General features: G+C 40.5%; 1 protein-coding gene across 1 annotated transcript; it reads right to left on the minus strand.

Moving 5' to 3' along the window:
• Positions 1-2,582: 2,582 nt before the first annotated feature.
• TAT (tyrosine aminotransferase) lies at positions 2,583-12,089 on the minus strand. The gene is made up of 12 exons (XM_019656711.1): positions 11,981-12,089; positions 11,107-11,353; positions 10,828-10,932; positions 9,378-9,445; positions 8,338-8,496; positions 7,997-8,135; positions 7,515-7,567; positions 6,155-6,307; positions 5,301-5,429; positions 4,891-4,974; positions 4,068-4,166; positions 2,583-3,643 (listed from the first exon to the last, which is right to left on the minus strand). The coding sequence occupies exons 2-12, from the start codon at positions 11,339-11,341 to the stop codon at positions 3,503-3,505; spliced, it is 1,365 nt and encodes a 454-aa protein (XP_019512256.1). The 5' UTR covers positions 11,342-11,353; positions 11,981-12,089; the 3' UTR covers positions 2,583-3,502.
• Positions 12,090-17,884: the final 5,795 nt, after the last annotated feature.

Consider the following 17,884-nt stretch of genomic DNA (forward strand, 5'->3'; position numbering starts at 1 on the left):
GAAAAGTTCCAGGGACCCTACTTTTGTAAACTGACAACAGCTACTGGGAATTTCTGGTTGTTTCACAAATGATCGAACTCAATGAGACTGGCCCAGAGCTGGGAAAAGGTTAACAGGTGTTTACAATACCTAAGGATTTTCTATTGACTTGCTGGAAGCCTCTCGCTGGATATGAAGCACAAAGAAGGAAAACAATCTCTCAGCGGGGCACGGGTCGCTGAGTGACGCTGGAAGAGGGAACAAAACCGAAGCCATCGCTGGGGAAAGCCGGCCCGGTTTCGACGAACTACCCCACGCCGGGTGCGCAGGTTCTACGCCTGCGCCCTGAGCGGCGCCTCATTGCCTTGCGACTACGCCTGCGCCCTGAGCAGCGCGGTGCCCGCACTCGCATCCGCGTCTGCGTAGTGGTATCTCTCCCCAGGGTCGTGGAGTTGATCGCTGGTAGGGACTAGTTGGGATGCTCTGTTACACCACGTGTGTGGTACTGGTCAGTTATCAGGTAGGCGGTGCTCCAATGTAGAAAGAAAGGTGAATTCCCAGCCGGGAGCCTTTGTCTCCGATCTTTTTAAGCATTCTTTTTCTTTCTCTCTTTCTTTTTTTTTTTTAAATCCTGGGGTCCTCAGATGCCACTCTTTGTCCTATCTTCTCTGTTATCCACGAAGCAGCTGGAAATTCTGTCAGGGAATTTTAAGCTGGTTTGGAAGCAACCCCACCCGGGGTTCCTTTTTTATCCAGAAACATCCAGGATGTGATGGACATCTTAGAAGTGTTATTTCTTTTTTTGACTTCCATAGGAAGCTGAATTATAAACTTGGATAATAGATACTTTGAAGAAAGGAAAGCAAAAAGGAAAAATTCACACACACACATACACACACACACACACACACACACACACACACACACTTACATATACACAGAATAACCAAAGAATGAACTAGCAACTAACAGTGATTACCTCAGGGGAGTAAAGCATGAGTGGCTGAAGGACGGGTATGAGAGTGGGTTTGGGGGAGAGGGGGGAAGTTGCATCGTGTGAATTTTGTCCCGGTAGCGTGTATTATTTTTTGTGTCAGAATGTTTGATTCCTTTATCAAAATGAAGTCACCAAGGAAATTTGGAAATTTAAGACGTCCGGGTAGAATTCATTAATGCTTGATAGAATTATACAAGGTATAACGATTAAGTTTGGGAACTTGTTGCAACGATGTTGCTAATCTTTTCTGATATCAGAGGGATTATTCATTATGAATTTGTATCAACTGGACAGTTAACCAAGTTTACTCTTTGGAAGTGCTGAAAAGGCTGTGCAAAAAAGTTAGACCACCTGAACTTTTTGCCAACAATTCATGGCTCTTGCATCACGACAGTCCACCAGCTCACACAACACTGTCTATGAGGGATTTTTTGGCCAGTAAACAAATAACTGTATTGGAACACCCTCCCTACTCACCTGATCTGGCCCCGCAATGACTTCTTTATTTATCCAGAGAAAGGACATGAAAGGAAGACATTTTGATGACATTCAGGACATCAAGGGTAATACGACAGCTCTGTTGGCCATTCCAGAAAGAGTTTCAAAATTGCTTTGAAGGGTGGACTAGGTGCTGACATTGGTGCTTAGCTTCCCAAGGGGAGTACTTCAAAGGAGACCGCAATGATATTCAGCAATGAGGTATGCAGCACTTTTTCTAGGATGAGTTCATGAACTTAATTGTTAGGCCTCATATATACGTTTGAAGATCAAAGGTCTTGTGTAAACCAAGTCTTCCTGTTTATTTTTGGACAGAGATCTTTGGGAGTTGGGGTGGGAGGGTTTTCGTGGTACAGGAAAAGAGGAGCCAGGCAGTTTTGGAAATTAGCAGTGGTACCATATAGGAAACAAATTTTATCTCAGTCATTGTATATTTCTTTTGCATTTGCTGAAAGGTAAATTGAGTGAGTATGAGCTCATTGAAAAGGGGACATTTGATGTTTATTTTTGTACAGGAAATTAACCGGGTGTGACTGGCAGGGTTAAGACCTAAGGTTCCTCTTCCAGATAAGGAAAACTTCTCTTAGCGAGGCATCTCCAGACTGATTATGGTATATTCCTGCCCCCCAACCTTGCAAGATAACTTCAGACTCCCTCCTTTAAGGGAAGTGGTAAGCAAAATATCAAGCAACTTTGTAAGATGATTTGCAGACAAAAAAACTTGTACTGAAAGAAGACCCTGTACACCTCTCAATCCCTGGGTCAGCTGAACCAGTTCACCTTTGTTCCCCACTGAGTGGTTAGTAGATTTAGACAAGTGTAGGAATTTGGGACCAGAATTGAGGATCCAAAAAGTTTAAAGTGTAAAGTATGAGGCCAAAGATTTATAATGTTGCTTCTTAGTTTGCCTTGTTTCTAAGTAGGAAGTCAGATTGAACTCCCAAATAAGATATTTTGGGAATAGTGTTTCTTAAGCAATTCTAAATATCAGTACATATACAAAGAAATAAATGAAACCTAGTGGGTAAGGCATCAATCAGACTGAGCAATGAGCAGCACCTGGGGATAGCAATTCCCCACAGAGGAGAAAAAACACGTAACAGAAGAGCATACTTTAGTAAAATTTATTTTTTTTAAAAAAAGAAAAACAATAATTTATGCCTTTGGCAAAATAAAGGATCTTGTCAGTATAAATGTTTCTTAGAAAATATATGAAAAGATAATATAATATATATATATATATTAATAAATCAATATTAACATTACAGCAAAAGTAATGATGATTCTATAACAAAAACAAGTGAGAATATTTGTGGCCCTTACAAGAGCAGTGTTTCTGGAAGGTCCTATAAATCCTCCTTTTTTTTTAGTACAGATGTGTCTTCATTTTAAGAAAGCCTGATACGCACATATCTAAACTTAGAAAGACAATCAATTAAAGGATATTTATTTGCATCAAAAAATAATTCTTTACCAACAAATAAAAATCAACTAAAAGGTTTCTGTAGGGGATCTTTTGAATTAGCAAATTTTCCTAATGCATTTAGAATATAATTAACCAAATACATGGGTCCCCAACTTCTTTCATTATAGCTCTCTTGCATAAAATGAGGTATGCCTGAAGTGAGGCAGTAGCAGAGTCGGGTTTCAGATCTAACTAGAGAGTGTGTGTTCTTATAGTATGAGGAAATGGTTGTGGGCACAAGTTCTCTCAATCTTTTGTTTCACTCATCCTAAGCTCTAATTTCCTTGTCTCTTTTTCTGGTAAACTTGGTTCATCTGGTACTGTTAGGAAGAAAGGAGGAAGTCATCTGGGAGGGGTACAAATTAATGAATTAGTAAGTCACTCCCACAGAGCAGAGTGAGAGGAGCATCTAGGATTCAGAGTGTATATATGAACATAGCTGGGGGAAAGCAGAGACAATTCTGAACCCTCAATGTGTTTTTGAGGCTTCTTTCCCAGTAGAGGCACCTGAAGCCCTGAGCAGCAGGGCCCAGTCCAGCCATCCCTGGAACATGGACTCGGGCCTATTTGTCACACTCCTCCTGGCTCCCCTCAGCACAATGGTAGTGCTGCTCACAGAACTCCTGGATCCGGCCACAGGCCTCCAGCATCATCACTTCGGGGACTGTGATTACCACTCGGAAGAAATTCGGGTACTCGAAGCACTGCAAAAATAAGAAAGCCTGTTATTCTCAGAGCAACTGAATCTGGACCAGCCTAAAATGGCCAGGGCCCTCCTCAGCAAGAAGTAGTGACACCATTTACTCAGGGCTATCAATTCACTCAGTTACCATCATTGGGGTGCTAAGGCAGTAACTGAGTTCATTCATCTTAAAAGGGACTCGTGGGACAAGCTTGATTTCCCCACATCTAGAACGTTTGGCCACACCTTTTCTTCCTGGTACAGATGGCATAATGATGGGGAGAAAGAAATTTTAAATAGAGGCCATGAGACACATCAGTTTTGAATCCTATCAAATGAGAATACACTTTGTTGGGGGAGAAAAAGGCTAAAGAAAGACCAGCTCAGGGAGAGCGGCTGAGACTCTAGAAACTGTTGAGAATGTCTTGGGAGACGTAAGCACTCACTGTTGCCGGGAGGCAGTGGACAGATTGCTCAGCAACTAACCGCTCCGTGAACTCCACATCATTCTCAAATTCTGGGAAATGTTCCATCTCAATTTCAACCTATACCAATAACAGGGAGAGGCAAACTTATCAGAAGGAGGAAAAACAGGTCAACTCCCTATGCCAGAAATTAAGGTAGGGACTGCTATAAAAAAATACCTTGGAACTCTCTACAACTGAAAACTAATTTGATAAATAAGTTCTAGCACTTAGAGAATTTTTTCCAGGGAAGAGAGAATATATTTATATTAATATTTTAGTTTATTGAAAGGTTCCTTCCTGGATTCTGATAAATGAAAGCTGGAAACAGAATGCCAATGTTTCTCAAAAAAGGCATGCTTAGCATTATGGGTCTTGATTGCATGGAACTATCCCACCCATTACAAGATATTTAGCATGCTTGGCCCACAAAATGCCAATAGCACTCGCCCTGCCCTCCCCCAGTTATTCTGAAAACAAACGAATTCCCATACATTCCCAAACACCTCTAGGGAGCCAGTATCATTCCCAGTTGAGAACTATTCTATTGTACAATGGTGAAAGCCTCTTATTTGTGTCTTATTTCTTCCCTGTGTGTACATATAAAATGAGTCTCTGTATTAAGGAATTAATTCATTTTAAGAGTGTTTGTTTAACACTGAGCTTAGATCATTGTCAGTGGAAGAATTCAGAACAAGGTCAAGGTAATTCTTTAACTGACTGGCTCAGAAGCCTAGCTCTTTGTGAGCCCTGCTGACCGGCTTTCGTTTGCTTCATCAGAAGTACCTGCCACCCACATTCTTACCATGAGGTACATGGCCCCAGAAGGACGGACTGGCCGGAGTCCAGGGATGGCAGACAACGCCCCATAGCACAGATCAGCATTGGACTACAAGAGGAGGCAGAGACATCAAGGATTAAAAGTTAAGTAAAAGAAAAGGACAAGTTATTAAAAGGAGAGCCCACATCAAAGATGGGGAACCTAAGTTTGCCCTACTGGCATAAGGAATCAACCTGCCATGTGAAGCTTTTGGCCAAGAGCAGAGTGAATTGCCAGAAGCTAGAGAAATACATGGTGGATATTTGCACTGATGCCACCTCCTGATTTGGAAGCACCATCATGGAACATTGTTCCAGAAGTGAGTACCTATTAGTCTTAATTCCACTGGTGGCATTCCCTGACTCCCAAAGTGGAAGGCCGCAGGCTGCCCTTACCTTGAGGAAGCTTAGAGTGTTGTGGTAGAATTCTTGAGGGGTGCGACGCAGGATGTTTTTCAGAGCTCCCTGGACAAGGGTGCAAGGTCCCAGGATCCGCTGACTCAGCTTCACCAGTCCATCTCGGATCTACAAGCCCCCCAGCAAACACATTATTTAGCCTTCGTTCAGCATCCTGGCTGTGGGAACCCTTGTTCTGACCATTCTTTCTATCAGTTTTTAAATCTCTGGAGAAGTAACAGTGCCTAGCGGCATTCTTCATTCAGACCCTGGGTTTGTAGCCTAGCTCTGCTTCGCACCTGCTGTGTGACTCTGGGCAAATTATACAACGTTTTCTTTGCCTCATTTATCTCAACTGTAAAATGGAGATAATAATGATACTGGCCTCGTGGGGCTGTTTGGAGGATTAAATTAAAATAATGTGTATGAAGCACTGGCACACTGTATGCCTGCAAACAATATTATGTGTATTACTGCTATTGTTTCCTTTTTTTGTGGTCCTAAAATTGGAAGTTCTTCACAGAACCAGATGGAGAAAAACTGAGTTTGCAGAAGTAGTACCATCTTTATCTAGCATTTTTCTAGGCACCCAGAACTACGGGGCCAAGAAGAAAGACCCAAAAAACCCCCCCAAAAAACCCAACTCCTAACCACGGTGCACATGCAATAAATACAGAGGGTGCTGAAAATATGTATACACATTTTAAGAAAGGAAAAAATTATTAAAATTTTAGTACAGTTTTTTCCTTTCTTCAATATACACCGATAACAAAAGATAAATACAAGTCATGCGTACACATTTTTTTGGCATCCCCGGTATATATCCCAAATTAGACATACCACATTGCTCTCACCTCATTGCCAAAAATGTTTCTTCGGTCATGGATGAGGATCCAGCCCAGTCTCCAGCCAGGCACCAGCCAGCGCTTGGCCAGCCCTCCACAGGACAGGATGGGGACGTTGGTGCTGAGGTTGGCCAGAGGCTCAAATTTGGAATCTGAAAACACCTGAGGAGGAGAGGAGCTTGTTGTAGTTGTCTTCTTGCTTACTGTCCTCCAAATCCCATGCCTCCTACCCTTTTCCTTATATCACTAGGGACAGGGCCTCAGATTTAGGGGCTCATCCCTACACTGAAGCATAATTGGGATCCCAAGAGGCTTTCAAGGGGACTATCCAAAGACATTTAACCTGGTGTCTGGCCTGGATTAAAGGGAGCCTAATACAACCCCCTGAAGCCAGCTCTAGAAAATGAATGAGGGCTGGCCGAGTGGCACATTGGTTGAGAGCTGGCTTGGGACGCCAGAGGGCCACGGTTCGGATCCCACATATGAGGGCCAGTGACACTGCCCTCTACAGCTAAGATGCTGAACAACAGCTCAACCTGGAGCTGGGCTGCCATGAGTTGCGGAGACAGCGTGGGCTGCAGCGGGTTGCCATGGGCTACTGTGTGTAGCCAGCAGCCAGCGTGAGCGGCCAGCAGCCGCTGTGAATGGCCGTCCAGAAGCCAGCGACTGATCTGCCTCAGCTGGGAAGAGCGCAATGATGGTGCCAACTTGGGCCAGTAAAGTGACGTCCTCCACAACTAGACTGAAGAACAAAAGGACAGCAACTTGTCTGTTCCCCTTCCCCCAACTCCCCAGTGCAGTTCCCATCCCCCAATTCCCCAATAAAAAATCTTTAAAAAAAAAAAAAGAAAGAAAATGAATGACTGTTGGAGTTATAAATTTAAAAACAAAATATGGGTCCACAATCACTTATCTAAAATTCCTGGGCCCAAATATGTTACAGAATGTAGAATTATTTGGATTTTTGAAAGGTTATGTAGCACATGTCCCATATATTATGTATTACCCCCAGAGCACTCTGGGACAGCACTCCTAATCAAGCAGATTAACGTTTCTACCCCTTCCCCTACACTCTTATACAGATCCATAAGTGAGAAAAATAGAAATCTACAAATATCTTTATATCAGGCCAAGTCTGGTATTGCCACCGAATGAATTCCAAAACTCTTCAGATTCTCATAGCTTTTTGGGTTTCAGAAACTGGCTGAGTGGTTGTAGATCCCTACATTTGTGAAGAATGCAGGGATATTGATTTGCTGTACTGAAATGATTAGGAGTTGCTTCTGACTATTTAGATGCCACCTCTAAATTCCCATGAAATCATTTGGAATTGAGATTACTGTAGTGAGATGTCCTGCCCAAGACTCACCATGTCTCCATAGATCTCATCAGCTAAGATGGGGACGCACTGCCTTGCAGCCACTGAAAACAAGCGAAACATGCTGAAATCATTTTGAATGTGAATTGCCTTTGCCCTTAGCATTCACCTGGGCTTATTGTACTTTGCAATTCATGTTTTTGTGTTTTGTCTTCCTCTTGAAGAACTCTAAATTCTAATTATACTCTTCCAGGGTATAAGGCCTAAATTTGCCATTTAATTAACTAGATATGTCAAACTCTTTCTTCTGCCTGATGGGAGTGGTGAAGAGGCAAGTATTTCCTCTTTGTCTTATTCTTTGATGCCAGTCTTACCATTCTAGTGGCACGCTATTCACTAGAGACCCCAGTGAAGATCCCCCACCTCCATCCTAGGTTTGGGACTTAGTGACAGACTCTTTTCTCATTCCAGAAAACGGCTAAAGGATTCCATCCCCATCTCCTCCCCTGTCAAGTGAAGTCTGCTGGACTTACCGGCCAAAATCTTCTGGAGATGACTTTTACTGAACACTGACCCACAGGGGTTTGATGGATTGTTGACAATGAGACAAGCTGTCTTTTCATCAATCAGAGCTTCCAATTGTTTCAGGTCAATTTTCCAAGACTTCTCTGGCTGGGGAGGAAGAAAGGGTGAGATTATGATGATTCTGAAAAATGTAGGGGGAATACTTCCTTAATTCAGTGGTGTAATGTAAATAATAAAATGTGTCTGTAGTCTTAACCACCCATTCCAGATCCTTCTCTGCTAAGATAATGCTCATAGATTTTTATGAAGTAATAATTGAGCACTTGTGTCTAAAATTAAAGTCACTTACCAATAAATTGTAGAGTTTGACCTCAATCCCCATAGATTCAGCCAAAGTCCTATACAGAGAAAAACCAGGTCTCGGAACCAGGATGTTTTGCCCTGGGTTGGCCAACACAGCTAAGCAAAGTTCAATAGCCTGACTGCAGCCACTTGTCAGAATGACATCCTGTGAAGAAAAAAAAATAAAAGGTTCATTTTATTAGGAGTTCCAACAGCAACAGGTGAAAAGAGATTGTCGGATGAGTGAGAAGGGAGCAAAAATAAACTTACTCTTATGAGTTCTATGTAAAGTAGTAGGGACTATACTAAGCCAAAAATAAAAGAAATGAATATGTTTATATATGTCCATATCTAAAAGTTGTTGAAAATGTTAGCCACTTAAGAGAAAAAAACAAATCACTTAAAAAAAAAAGGGTAAGTCAGCTGTGATTCAGTCAACTTCCATGAGAGATCATTATCATCGAGGGTTATTTATTTACTGGTTATTTACTTTTAACCAGAAATTTGAAGTCTGACTCTTCTATGAAATATGGACAAAGGGCACTCTGATGTTAAGAAATAGCGACCCCACATAGTAGACACTAGAGGCAAAGATGGCATTTAAACTTGGCACTGCCATCCATTCAATATGTTACGGTACCTCAATCTTCCCATCTGAGTGACCTTAAGGTGAATGAGGGAGGCTACAAATTTTTAAAAGACCCTATTGGTAAAATAAAAAATTCTAATTATTCAGTGTTTATGAATTATTGTTTTCCAATGATCTTTTGCAGAGAATCAAATATAGGGTGCCCTCTGAGTTCTCTGAGCCTCCTTAAGACAGACACCATAAAAACTGAATGCCCACATCATTATCATACTGTCATGACATTAAATATAATCACTGATCAGTGGCCTCACTATGTAAGAAGGCCTCGAATTGCTAAAGGGATGTTATCCTTAGATCTTGTTCTTCTTGAAACCCTCATTCCTTGTAGAACAGAAACAAGGAAAAGTGTATCATTTGCCCAATATTGCTCCTGAGCTGGTACCTTGTTGAAGGCTCACCTTAGCTTCCAGGGGTGCCTCGGGACAGTGGTAATAAGAAGCAACCTCTTCCCGACTGGATAGGTAACCTGAAAGAAAGGAGCAGAAGAAGGAAGTTGGAAGTTTTCATCCCATAACTGACAACTAAGCTATGGAGTCACAGAGCTTCGGGCTTCTTTAGTCCCTTCTCAGAGCACATATTATTTAGTTTAGCTCTCAGCTGCTGTAAATAAAGGAGATTAACTTTATATCGGATAATTTTATAATAAGCACAAATACATAAATAACAAAAAAAGAGCTCCCCAAACTATAAAACACTGCACCATCTTGTTTACTTTGATTCTATGTTTATTCTATATAAAATGCAGAATTAGATTAGATTATTCCCAAATCCCTTCCAGGGGCCACATTTTTGAAAAGTTGTATTCAATGAGTTTAGTACATTGGGTCCATTTTAAGTTTTTCATATTAAATACCTACTGGTGTTTTGGTACAATTTTTTCCTTTTAAATTCAAATGTTGGCTTACAAGCTTCAAGTATACATAGTTTCAGGCAAATGAGCATTTTTGCTAAACTGCTCTTCAAAAGCATGGTCTTTAATTAGCGAGGCCAGAGGCAATATTTCATAATGTCTGTTAACATAATAGGTAGAGGGGTCTGTTGAAGTTATATGAATCAGTACTTTCTTAATTACTAATAAGGAAGAGTATTTTTCGAGATATACTGTGGATTATCTGTGTTTTGTTGGCATGAGTGTTCATATCCTTTGAATATTTGAGACTTGATTTTGGTTTTTCAGGTTGAATCAATTCTCTAATACTTTGGTTATAAAAGCCATTCATAAACTTTTTTTAATACCCTAACTTTTAGTCTTATTGTTTTTATTTTTGTTGTATGAAACTTTATAAAATGTAAATAATCAACCTAAAAATCATGTTCCTGATAACCTCTTTGAAGTGTTTTAAAATTCTATTTTAGCATGAAACTGAATTTTTACCTCTTTAATTTGCAACAATTACAGTTTCACTGAGACTGTGATCAGGGCCATGATTAAGATAAGCCTTGAATACATAGAGAAGGATAAATAAAGACAAGGAGCTATTTACATAGGGCAAAAAGTAAATTAATTTAGGACCTGGAGGTCTCAGTAAACAAGCAGCTGCAGCCAAATTCAAGGCCTTCTTTTGATAATTAGTAACAATAGGATAGGAGCATTAATTTAGAAATAAGTATGTGATGGGAGCCTAGAGGACAGATGCCAGTATGCCAAAGAAAGTCCAGAAAGAAGTTGGACCTTGAAGCTTATGCTTAAGCACCCTAAGACCCTTTTCCCCAAATCCAAATGGTCATCTTAGCCTCTCGTTAGGGACTACGCATCAGGAAAGCAAGAAGAATTGCTAGAAATTTATTCTTCTTGGAAGAGCACTAAAGATTTAGAGACCACTAGACAGAGTCTCAGGAGGAGCTTACCAATGGAGGGAGCATAGCCATTATACTTCCCGGAGTCCAGGGCATCTTTCATTGCTTGGGTAACTTCCGGGTCTGTAGGCAGATTTCCAAACACAGTAGGGTCCCCTTTTCATGGGAGAAATTAGAAAAGAAGAAGAAGAAAAAAAGAGCCATCAAGAGGTTACTTTTCCACATCCAGTGCTCGGACTCACCCTCTACTCCCATCTTCTCCAACCAGCCTGTGGGGATGGGGGTGAGGGGAACAATGACCACCCCCCCAGTCTGGTATCCCCAACTCACCGATTGACAGAGAAATCATGGTTTTGTTTGGGTTTGGCTTCACCTTCATGCCATCTACGATGGTCCGGATGGGATTGAAAGTTTTGTTGGACATTTCCGAGGGCTTCACGGACCATCTGGCCTTCCTGCCTTTCACTTTCCCCTGCTTGGAGTTTTTCCCACCGATGTTGACATGAACATCCAGCACAGAGGGGAAGTTGCCATTGCTGTTCATCTGGATCACGTATGGGTCCATCACTAGCAAAGTCTGTGGAGAAAAGAAGGAAGTCCCTGTGACACTAGGACCAGAGCACCACCCTGGACAGCTACATTTGAACCTAAACATCGGGGTGATTTCTCTGGATGCCCCTTTCCAAACGTCTTTGTTTTACTGCTTTTGCATGTAAAGTAGTTCTGTGAGGAATGAGGGAAGTTTTAAGACTTTTTGCTGAGATAGAAAGTGAAGCAAGAACCCGTTCTATAATGTTAGTGGAGAGCATTCTGTTGAGTACTTATTTACTATGAGATTTGCTATGTTCAACCCTAAAACCACATACAAGTTTAAACATGCTGTCAGTGAAACCGAGGGGAAATGATAATGAAAACTATTAAACAATCAAACAAAGCATATGTGTTTCCTCTTTCCCATGCAGTGCCAGTCCAAGAAAGTGTCCCTCACACTTCAACAAACTTGTAAATTGCCTTCTGCAAACAAGAACCAGGAAGATTCATACCATATTGTTAGAAACTTAGTGTTAATATTATCATTTGTAAAAAATAAAGCCCTAACCCATAAGCATCTTTCTGTCCTGTAGGAAAAAAGTCAATACACAACAAAGAAAAAAGCATACATCCCAATCACTACCACTAGATTAGTTGAGGCTTAAGATTTTACCTTCCAAGTAAAGGAGAAGCAACCTCCAAGTAGCCAACAAGAAAGCTGTGTTAGCTCTTCTTCGACAGGTGACAATGGACTCAGATGCAATTCCTGACTCCTGAAATAGTCTGCACAAATGGGCGTTGGGCCTGAAACTTTTGTGCCATTGGTTGGCATTAGAATTGGACAGCCAACCCTGTTCTTTCCTCCCCTTTCACTTTTTGATTCTTCTCACCCCTACCCCCACCCCCTCTGGCCAAATCAGGAATTTGTCCTCATGTCAAACATCTGGAACTCTCTGTGTCAGCTCTTTCTGGGTACTTTGTGAAATGTTGGCGAGGACTGTCAGAGTGGTAATTAGGGTTACGGTTGGTAATTTTTATTAATTTTTTGTCACAAAACAACCTATTAAAATTTTAACAATACAGAAATGTGCAAAGTAAAAAGTGGGAGTCTTTCCTTGCACTCTGCTATCTGTAACTCCATTTTCATGCTCAGGGGTAAGCAGCTGTAATAATTTGGGCTTCCTACTCATTCACCAAGATAGAGAGATGATAGGTAGGTAGGTAGGTAGGTAGGTAGGTAGGTAGATACAAAGTTACATAGGATACGTAATAATAGATAGATAGATGATAGATAGATAGATAGATAGATAGATAGATAGATAGATAGATGATAGATAGATACGATATATAGATGATAGAAGATAGCTACATAGATACATACATAGATACATATAAAATTTCAAAACACAGATAGAATCATACTCTACACTTGTTCCACATGTTTATTTACTTCCTACATCCTGGACTCCTTTCCCTGTCAGTCCACAAATTTCTAGTCCAGTCAGAACAAACTGGGCAGCTAAAGTAAATTAAGGCCCACTCAACAAATATCTTAAAAGTACAGGGTCTTGTAAGCAACCAAAACCTGTGCAGTTTTATCCTTACACTGCTATGGAGTTACTGGAAGTATGAGCTATCAGGTAAGATCTAAACAAAACATTGCTAAGCAAGCACAGCGGAGATCTCAGCACTCCGATGAACCCTTAAAAAAATGCCACCCCTTCAAGGGTTAAGAGAAACCTTGGTGACCCATGGCACAGATCCTATCTGTTGATTTATTGGGAGAGGAAGAGTTGTTACATACATTCTTCTCCATCTACTTTTTGGAATTTGAGTCTCCAGTGAGATTGAATAACCTTTTGTTTTTCTGGACCTATCATCTCTTAGGGCTTTGAAGAACTCATCTAATGCATTCTCTTCCCTATTCCCGTCAAGCATTTACTACCTCATCTTACCAGTGGAGCAGCAGAGGCACCAGGCAAGGGCAAGAAGCCAGCCAGGGCAAAGGGAATTTAGTTCTGAAGCTGGGGCCCTGAGCCCTAAGCTCTGTTTCCAAAGGCAAATATATGGCTCTGTCTCTACAACATTCAAAGACACAGATAAGGAAAGGCTGAAGTCAAGTCTGCTATTTGACACCCTGTAGCAGAAGGCAAGTGGCTTGTTTTAGTCAACGCCATGAAACATTCTATAGATAGGAGTATACTTCACAGGCTGGACAGAGTAGCCCTGTGTGTAGGAGCCAACAGAGTGAGAACGTAGTATTGTTTCCAAAGCACATGGACTTTGTCAAGAGAAAAGACCATCCTTTTCGAAATGCTCTTATTCCACCACCCTCCATTTTAAATATAAGGCATGTGTGCAGAGAAAATCAGGAAAAAATTCAAAGCTTTTATAACTCCACCACCACTCTTAACATGTTAGTCTTATTTTTCCCCCATAAAGTTGGGATCTTGTTCCTTACACGTATTTTTTAAAGTGAGATAAAATTCACATAACAAAAAAGTCACCATTTTCGAAGTGGAAGATTCGATGATTTTTAGTACCCTCACAATGTTGTGCAACCATCACTATCATCTAATTCCAAAACATTTTCATTAAGTAGCCTCTCCCCACTGCCTTCCTCTCAGCCCCTGGCAACCACTAATCTACTTTCTGTCTCTATGGATCTGCCTGTTCCTGACATTTCATATAAATGGATTCATACACTACATGGCCTTGTGTACCTGACTTCTGTCACTTAGCAAATGTTTTCAAGGTTCATCCAACTTGTGCTTATATCAGTAGGTCATTCCTTTTTATGGCTGATTAACAGTCCACTGTAGAGGTATACCACATTTGCTTACCCAGTCACCAGCGGGGTGGTGTACACTTTTTGGTTATTACAAATGATGCTGCTATTAACATTTGTATGCAAATTTTTGTGTGAACATATATTTCAATTCACTTGGATAGTTTTTGCTTTGTGAATTTTAAAACTAAACCATGAATATTTCCTTAAGATAAATTTTTCTATACATTGATTTACTGCATTGAAGAGAATAAACATTTTTCTTTCAGTTTTTTAGTAATTAAGGTATGATATATCCTCATATAATAAATTCAAATATAGGTGCTTATAAACTAAACCCTGAGTATCTTCTTTTCCCACAATCCCACCCCATAGAGATAGCCACTTTAGCCATTTTTTGTGTATCTTTCCAAGGGTTTTCTATGTCTATACAATACTTATATAGTTTAACATATATATATATATATTCTATAGCTGCACTGCCCCTTATTATAGCCACTAGTCATAAGTGTCTACTGAATTCTTGAAATGTGGCTTATCTCAATTGAGATATATTGTGGGTGTAAAATACACATCAGGTTTTGAAGACATATAAAAATAATGTAAAATATTTTATCCATTATTTTATATTGATTACAGACTTAAATAATATTCTGGATTATTGGGTGAAATAAAGTATATTATTAAAATTAAGTTCACCTATTTCATTTTACATTTTAAAATATCTCTACTAGAAAATTTAAAATTACTCTGTGATTTGTATTCTGTTTCTATTGGACAACGCTGTTCTATAACTCACTTTTTAAAAAAATCTTAAAAATACGTTGTGTGGTTGTTCTTTCCATTTTTACACACTGAGAGCAACTTCATTCCTTTTAATGGCTACACCGTTTGTTTAACCATTCCTCCCCTTTTGGACATAGGCAGCTTCTAATTTTTTTCTATTACAAATAAAGCCTATTGAACACAATTGTTATTTATGATTGGGAATTTTTATAAGTATCCTGTAATTTATATAAGTATCCTGGATAATTTCCTAGAAGTAGAACTACATTTCAAGTACTGATAGACCTGCCAAATTGATCAACGGATAGCCTACAAGGAAGAAGAAACATACAAATATGTCTAATTTTGACAGCCTCTTGGAGTTCAGACTACCTGTCAAGACAACATATCCAGCTTGAGGGGTAACACAGGCAACCAGCTGAGTGTTACAGCAGGGGTTCCCTAGGTGGACAGAATCTCAGAGGTTAAGATCCTTCCTGATATTGGCCTTAGCAAGAGTTAAGTCAAGCAAGAATGGAATTTTCTTGTAGAAGCTACTGTGACTGATTTCTGCCAATCAAGGTTTAGACTTTCAAGGATCCCAGCTACACATGAGACTCAAGTTCAATTCCTCCTACACACCCACACAGGCTTGGTGTCCTGTCCCTACCTGGACATTAAAACAGGAGTCATAGACTGTTCAAATAATCCAGGGCAGCAGTAGTGTCAGCCCACCTTTGTCCTTGGTTTTTGGTTCCTTATTGTTTGGCCCCTGGGGCAGTCGCTTTGTATCTTTGGCGCTCAGGCATTTTGTTATGTTTTCTCCAACATTTCTAAATATTTTTGTCACTGAAGATTTTCCAGGTCATCCTGACCTCAATATTGTCAGAAACAGAAGTCTCTCTCCTTGTTAACTTGAAATGTCACCTTTACCTTAGACTAAATTCCTGAATTTTCCTGAACCTTTTATGGAACATTCTAGTCTAGAATGAAGAGTTTTACAGTTCTGGATACGCATTGCCAGCTTGCTTTCAGAAAGGCCAATTATCTTTCTATCAGTAGTTGTTTACGAACCCTGGGAATGATTTTCTAAAAAAAAGTCTTTGCCAAATTGATGGACAGAAAAGAAAATGGTATTACGGTGTTGCTGTTATTTCTGTTCCTTTTATTTTAGTGAGGGTGGTCACTTTTCATATATTTATTAGTTCTTCGTGATTTGTGATATACGGACTCATCTTTTGTGTGTGTGTGTGTGTGTGTGTGTGTGTGTGTGTGTGAGATCTGGGCCTAGAAAGTCACCACAGGGCAGGCAACAAAACAGCTGCTCTGAGGTCACCGGCCCAACCTCCTCTGTCTCAACTCTGCTGGCTCAGACTCAGGTTTACAGTTCAAAGAACAGCCAGCAGTGGAGAGTGGTCTGCAAACAGAGCAGCTGACGCAGAAGGTGGAGGGCCCAAGAGGTGTGAAGGGGGCAGGGGCTCCTGTATCTACCCGTATTCAGGAGCCGACAACTGAACCAACTAAACCAAGGTTAGAAGGGGAAACAGGCACATCAAACAGTTTTGGTAATACCCTTCTTCTGTAGTTCGCATTTTCTCTCAATAGATAGCTGAGGGTGGGGTGGAATGGAGAACAAAGGAGAGGACCCTGCTCTACTCCAGAGGCCTGATGCCCCCAGGTAAAGTCTTGTGAGCAGTCAGGGCCAAAAACACTGCAGAAATACTCACAAAAAGCAATACCAACCAGCCAAATGAAAGTTAAGGCTTTCATTTAAAAATCAAAGAACACCTTTCATTGAATTTTTTCTTAAATAAAAAACTATTGTGTTTGCCATAGAAAAGTATCTTTGTATTGTGGCAAAAAAACTACATAACATTAAATTTACCATTGTTCAGCGTACAGTTCAGTAGTGTTAAATACATTCACATTGCTGTGCAACAGGTCCCTAAGAACTTTTTCATCTTGCAAAACTGAAACTCGACAGCCGTTAAACACTAATTCTCCCTCTCCCCGCTCCCCAGTTCTTGATAACCACCTTTTTACTTTGTAATAGAAAACTATTTTTAAAATAGTCGCACCACCGAGAGATCATGACTGTTAACCATTTTCCCAATAATTTACACTTTGAAATATATTTTTTTCTAGGTGTACATCCATAGGTTTTATATATCAGAATTTTCTATTGTCTCATTTTACATGATATTATGAACATTTTCCTATGACTATAAAATTTTTGTAAACTTGCTTTAATGATTGCCTAAAACCCTGGGCCCTTCATTTTTATACACCTGTTTCCCATACCTTTCCTTTCTCTACATATGCAAAGTGGCCTAACAGCTCACACTCACTGGGCAACTAGCCCCTACCAAGCACTGTTTGATACACTCTCCCTGAGTCAGCTCATAATCCTCACATCCATCCTAGGAGTGGGGCCTGTTGCATTCATGCCCACTTTACAGGTGCAAACAAGTCACACGGGTACTGAGTGGTGAGTTGGAGTTCCAGTCTCACCATCTGGCCCCAGATCCCGCTACACAAGTCTGTCGTTTTTTAGAGGGCCAAGTGAGTTGAAAACTATAGTCCTTTCTTCAATAAATAGAAAAGGAAGGAAGGAAGGAAGTGAGGGGAAGGGAAAGGGAAGGGATAGGAAAGAATAGGAAAGGAAGAAAACATGAAGAGAGAGCCAGCTGGGGATAACTTTAAGAAAGTAATGAATTAACTATGTGGATTAAGCATCGACTATTCACCTGCCCTTTACTGCTTATTTCCTTATTACTTTGTGACTGCTCATCCTGAACCATTATCAAGGATCACCCATCAATTGGGTGCAGATGTTTTCATTCCCCTAGTGGACTGTAAGCTCCCTAAGGATGTACAAGGAGGGGAGCACCCCTTTTACTGTACTTCTCCATGTCCTCTGGCCTGATGCCTTATACAAGCCATGTTTAACACTTGCTCGCCAGTTGGCAATAGGGAGTGCATAAATGAAAGGGCAGAAGGAGTGGTGGATGAGGGAAAACCAAA

This window comes from Hipposideros armiger, unplaced genomic scaffold (genome assembly GCF_001890085.2).
Source record: "Hipposideros armiger isolate ML-2016 unplaced genomic scaffold, ASM189008v1 scaffold_9, whole genome shotgun sequence".
NCBI lineage: Eukaryota > Metazoa > Chordata > Mammalia > Chiroptera > Hipposideridae > Hipposideros > Hipposideros armiger.

Coding starts and splice junctions, on each gene's coding strand:
- TAT (XM_019656711.1), bottom strand. CDS start 11,341: ATGGACCCATACGTGATCCAGATGAACAGCAATGGCAACTTCCCCTCT. Junction 8,497..9,377: donor AGGCACCCCTGGAAGCTAAG/GTGAGCCTTCAA, acceptor TTTTCTTCACAG/GATGTCATTCTGACAAGTGG. Junction 8,136..8,337: donor TCAAACTCTACAATTTATTG/GTAAGTGACTTT, acceptor CTTCCTCCCCAG/CCAGAGAAGTCTTGGAAAAT.